Here is a 3,916-nt window from a genome sequence, read left to right as displayed (position 1 = left end):
AAAGAATAATAAGTTGAAGTTTGTAATATAATTGTAATTTTTATTGAATCACAAACATTTAGTGATGACGTTTTATGAATTAATGGAACTAATGGAAATAAAGACAAATGAATATTTAAACATGAACTTAGAAAGATATATTCATTAAATATGAACATTTTAATTTTACTGTTCATTGGATTTTCATTATCAAAACAATGTAATGACTATAAACAAGGGTATGAAATAGATACAGTTGATAGTGCATTTGAATGTATTGAATCAATTAAAACAACAGAAAAAGAAAACAGTGATATTATTAATGGATTAAAATATTATTTAGAATCATATGTTTTTAAAGATATATTAAAGAATCCACCACAACCAGCATTCTCAGATGATTATTATAATAAAATTGATATTGATGCAGAATTAAATAAAATAAACACACAAACAACAAGTATGTATGATTTCTATTCTCAAATTAAAAACTTTATTGTTTCAACAAGAGATTCTCATTTAAGTTTTGGTATGGATTATACTGTTTATAAACCAAATTTAATCCTAAAGGTATTAGGCAGTTTCCTTCCATTTTCAATATATATTAATGATGATAAGAAAATGCATTTACATCAAAGAAGCACGACTGGTGGTATTTCTGTTGATGTTCCACAAGAAGTGATTAATAATGAAAATGTAGCAGTTAAAACAATTAATGGAGAAGATCCATTTGATATTATTCGGAAATTTGGAAAGAAATACATAGGATTTAACTCTCCACATGCACAATTTGAAAAAGCATGTTCAACATTTGTTTTTGCCATATTAGAAGAAATACCATTAACAAAAGAATATTTAAATACACCAATAACTATTATATGGGAAAATGAAGAAAGTGTAAGTGTTACATATTCTATATTAAAGCTACCACTATCGAGTATAACAATGAAAAGATCACTTCAAGTGAAGTAATTTAAACAAAGATTTGAGCCAAGGATAACATTAGAAGAAATAAAACCCGAAAATGAAATGATTAAAAGAATGAAAAGAGAAGAAGGAATAAACCAATATTATGCTTCAAAGGATGATAGTGTATATTGTTCTTCTTCAAGTAATATTAATAAACTTGAAATTTTTTCATTTAATCCTGAAAGTAGTTATATAAAATCATATGAAGAAACAATTTCAAAATGTATTGATTTATTTGATTCTAATGATTATCCAATTCAAGTAGTATTCTCAACGAATGAAGAAGAAAATATAATTTATTCACAGTGGATAGAAAAGATATTATCACCATATGATGATGTTGATATGATTGTTTCTGGGAGAATATCAAATTTTACAGAAAGTGTAATGAAAAGAGAATATGGAAATATTTTAGATGACCCACACATATGTAAAGTAAGAGAAAGTTATGTAAGTCCAGAAGTACTTGGAGAATGGTATACAAATCCAAATAATATTAAGTATGATGACGTTGAACATAAAGTTTCACAACCTTCAGTTATGAAATTCAAACCAATGAAATTAATGAGAAAACCAAGAAAACCAACAGAAATAAAATTTATACAGATCCTCTTTGTTACTCTGGTTGTTCTACAATAACAAAAGGATTAAAAGAATGGGGAAGTGCTATTATTGTAGGATATGGTGGTGACATATATGGTGAAGATAAAGAATTTGAAGTTGGATTAACATCAAGTAATGCTATTAATGTTAATGATATAGATGAAGATAATATTTTAAAACAATATGGATATAGTCTTAAAATAAGTCTTTTAGAAAGATACAAACATAATTATAATTACAATGAAAATATTCCTAGTGAATTTCTGACAGATATTGTTGACGAAAGAATACGTGTTAGTAGCAGTACTTATTATAGAGAAAGAATAACAGAAGAAACAAAGAAAATAGTAGAAAAGTATAAAACTAAATGTAATCCAAAGAATAAAAGACTAGTTAAAAGAGATAGTAGATGTGATAAAGAAATTAATATCGAACATGGACATGGAGGATATGAATGTGGAGATAATGGAGAATGGAGTACAAAATGTGTACTAGCCTATTGTGATTCAGGATATAAATTTGATTATATCAACAATAAATGTATTGAAGATGTATGTGTTTATCCACAAAATCTAAGCAATGGAACACCAAGAATGACAATAAACATATTCCTGATAATAATTGGAATAATCACATTAATTCTCTAATTGAAGAAAGAATAGTTTAAAATATATTTTTGGTTTAATAAAATAAATAATAATGAATAATAGTGTAAAGAAGTAAAGAGATAGTTTGAATATCTATATGTATTTTATAAATAAAAACAAATTAATTAAGTATTGATAGAATTATCTTCTATCACTCTGTGTTTTTAAGATTAATACAATCAATATTAACTAGCATCCATATAAAATATATAATTGGTAGAGAAATAATGTTCTATGATTTCCATCATATTTTAATTACAATGTTTTTGAAATATTAATAATTTTCAATTTTAATTCTTTTATTAATTTAATCTTATCTACATTCAATAACTCATTGATAGAAATTACTTTTTGAATTTGGTTTATTGCTTTTATTATATTTTATATTTACAAAATTATTCTATGTTAATCACTTCTTTCATTATTCTATTTCATTATTCCATCGTAGTTTTATTTTTTATTGTTTATTTATCATGTATTTATAGTTACTTCTTCTTATTCTGTATTTCTATATTTTTCATTAGGCACAAAAATTAGCAAAGAAAAAATGCATCTAAATATTTTACAAAAAAGAAAAAAGATGCAAAAAAATTTGCATCCATAGATTTTTCCATTTATTATATTTTGCTCCTAAAATAAAAATAAAAATAAATAAAAAATATGATAAATACACAATCAATAAATATTTATGTTTATATTTTATATTCATTTGTATTCATTTTGTATGAAATATTAATGAAGTAGATGATTTGATTATTCATATTTATTTTTATTATTTTTATTCTTTTATTTATATGTTATTTATCTATAGTATTTTTATATATTTATTTTTATATTTATTTCTCTGTTTATAATATGTATATCTTTGTATTCTTCTTATTATCTATATATTATTATATTCTTCTTATTTTATTATTTTTATGTTTATATTATTTAGATTTTCTTATTGTTATTCTTTTATATTTAAATGTATTTGTTTATTCATCTTATTCATCTTTTCATCTTTTATATTATTATCATTTATATCTATTTTCATTTTATATTTATTCTCTTTTGTTTTATATTAATATTAATTTTATCTTTTATATTTTGATTTTATTATTATATCATTGATTATCATTTCTCCTTTTATTTATCATTTATTCTTATTATTCTTTTGTTTTTTATATTCTATATCATATATTCATATCATTTTCATTTATATTTTATTAAATATTATATGTTATAATAATAACATAACACATATGATTGAATATATAATAAACATCATAATGAAGTTATACATATAAATAATAACATAAAAAGAATAAAATATTTTCATCAATAAAACAATACTAATTATTTTGAATCATTAAATTAGACACTTTTATTTCATATTTCTATTTTTTACAATAAAAATACACTTTTTATTTCTTCTTTTCATCTTTCATTATCTATTTTCTTTTATTACTTTTTATTTTCTTTATTATATTCTCTACTTTCTACTTTTATTCTTTTATTTTCATCATTTTCTTCTACTTCTTTATTTCATTTTTTATTATTTAAATTTATTCATTCTTTATTTTCTTATTTTATGATGATTTGACATATCGTTATTACTTTATTATTATGTTTAATTTCATTTATCACATTCATGAATATCATTTTCTTTGATAATATTTATATTATCAATTTACTTGTATCTTGTTAAATAATTAATATTATTATCTTTGTATATT

General features: G+C 21.1%; 2 protein-coding genes across 2 annotated transcripts, besides 1 other annotated feature; both read left to right on the top strand.

Moving 5' to 3' along the window:
• Window positions 1–150: 150 nt before the first annotated feature.
• EHI_047630 (uncharacterized protein) lies at window positions 151–951 on the top strand (the record flags this gene model as incomplete). Its single annotated transcript, XM_001914393.1, has 1 exon — window positions 151–951. The coding sequence occupies one exon, from the start codon at window positions 151–153 to the stop codon at window positions 949–951; it is 801 nt and encodes a 266-aa protein (XP_001914428.1).
• A 69-nt stretch (window positions 952–1,020) lies between these two features.
• EHI_047620 (uncharacterized protein) lies at window positions 1,021–2,198 on the top strand (the record flags this gene model as incomplete). The annotated part of the gene is made up of 2 exons (XM_648139.2): window positions 1,021–1,485; window positions 1,527–2,198. 2 exons carry the CDS (start codon window positions 1,021–1,023, stop codon window positions 2,196–2,198), a joined length of 1,137 nt encoding a protein of 378 aa, XP_653231.2.
• Window positions 2,199–2,309: 111 nt separating this feature from the next.
• Window positions 2,310–2,556: a repeat region.
• Window positions 2,557–3,916: the final 1,360 nt, after the last annotated feature.

The sequence above is a fragment of the Entamoeba histolytica genome, genomic scaffold (assembly GCF_000208925.1).
Source record: "Entamoeba histolytica HM-1:IMSS scf_1104750517033 genomic scaffold, whole genome shotgun sequence".
Lineage (NCBI taxonomy): Eukaryota > Evosea > Mastigamoebida > Endamoebidae > Entamoeba > Entamoeba histolytica.
Note: the sequence above shows the minus strand (reverse complement) of the source record. Positions and strands in the feature narration are given on the sequence as shown.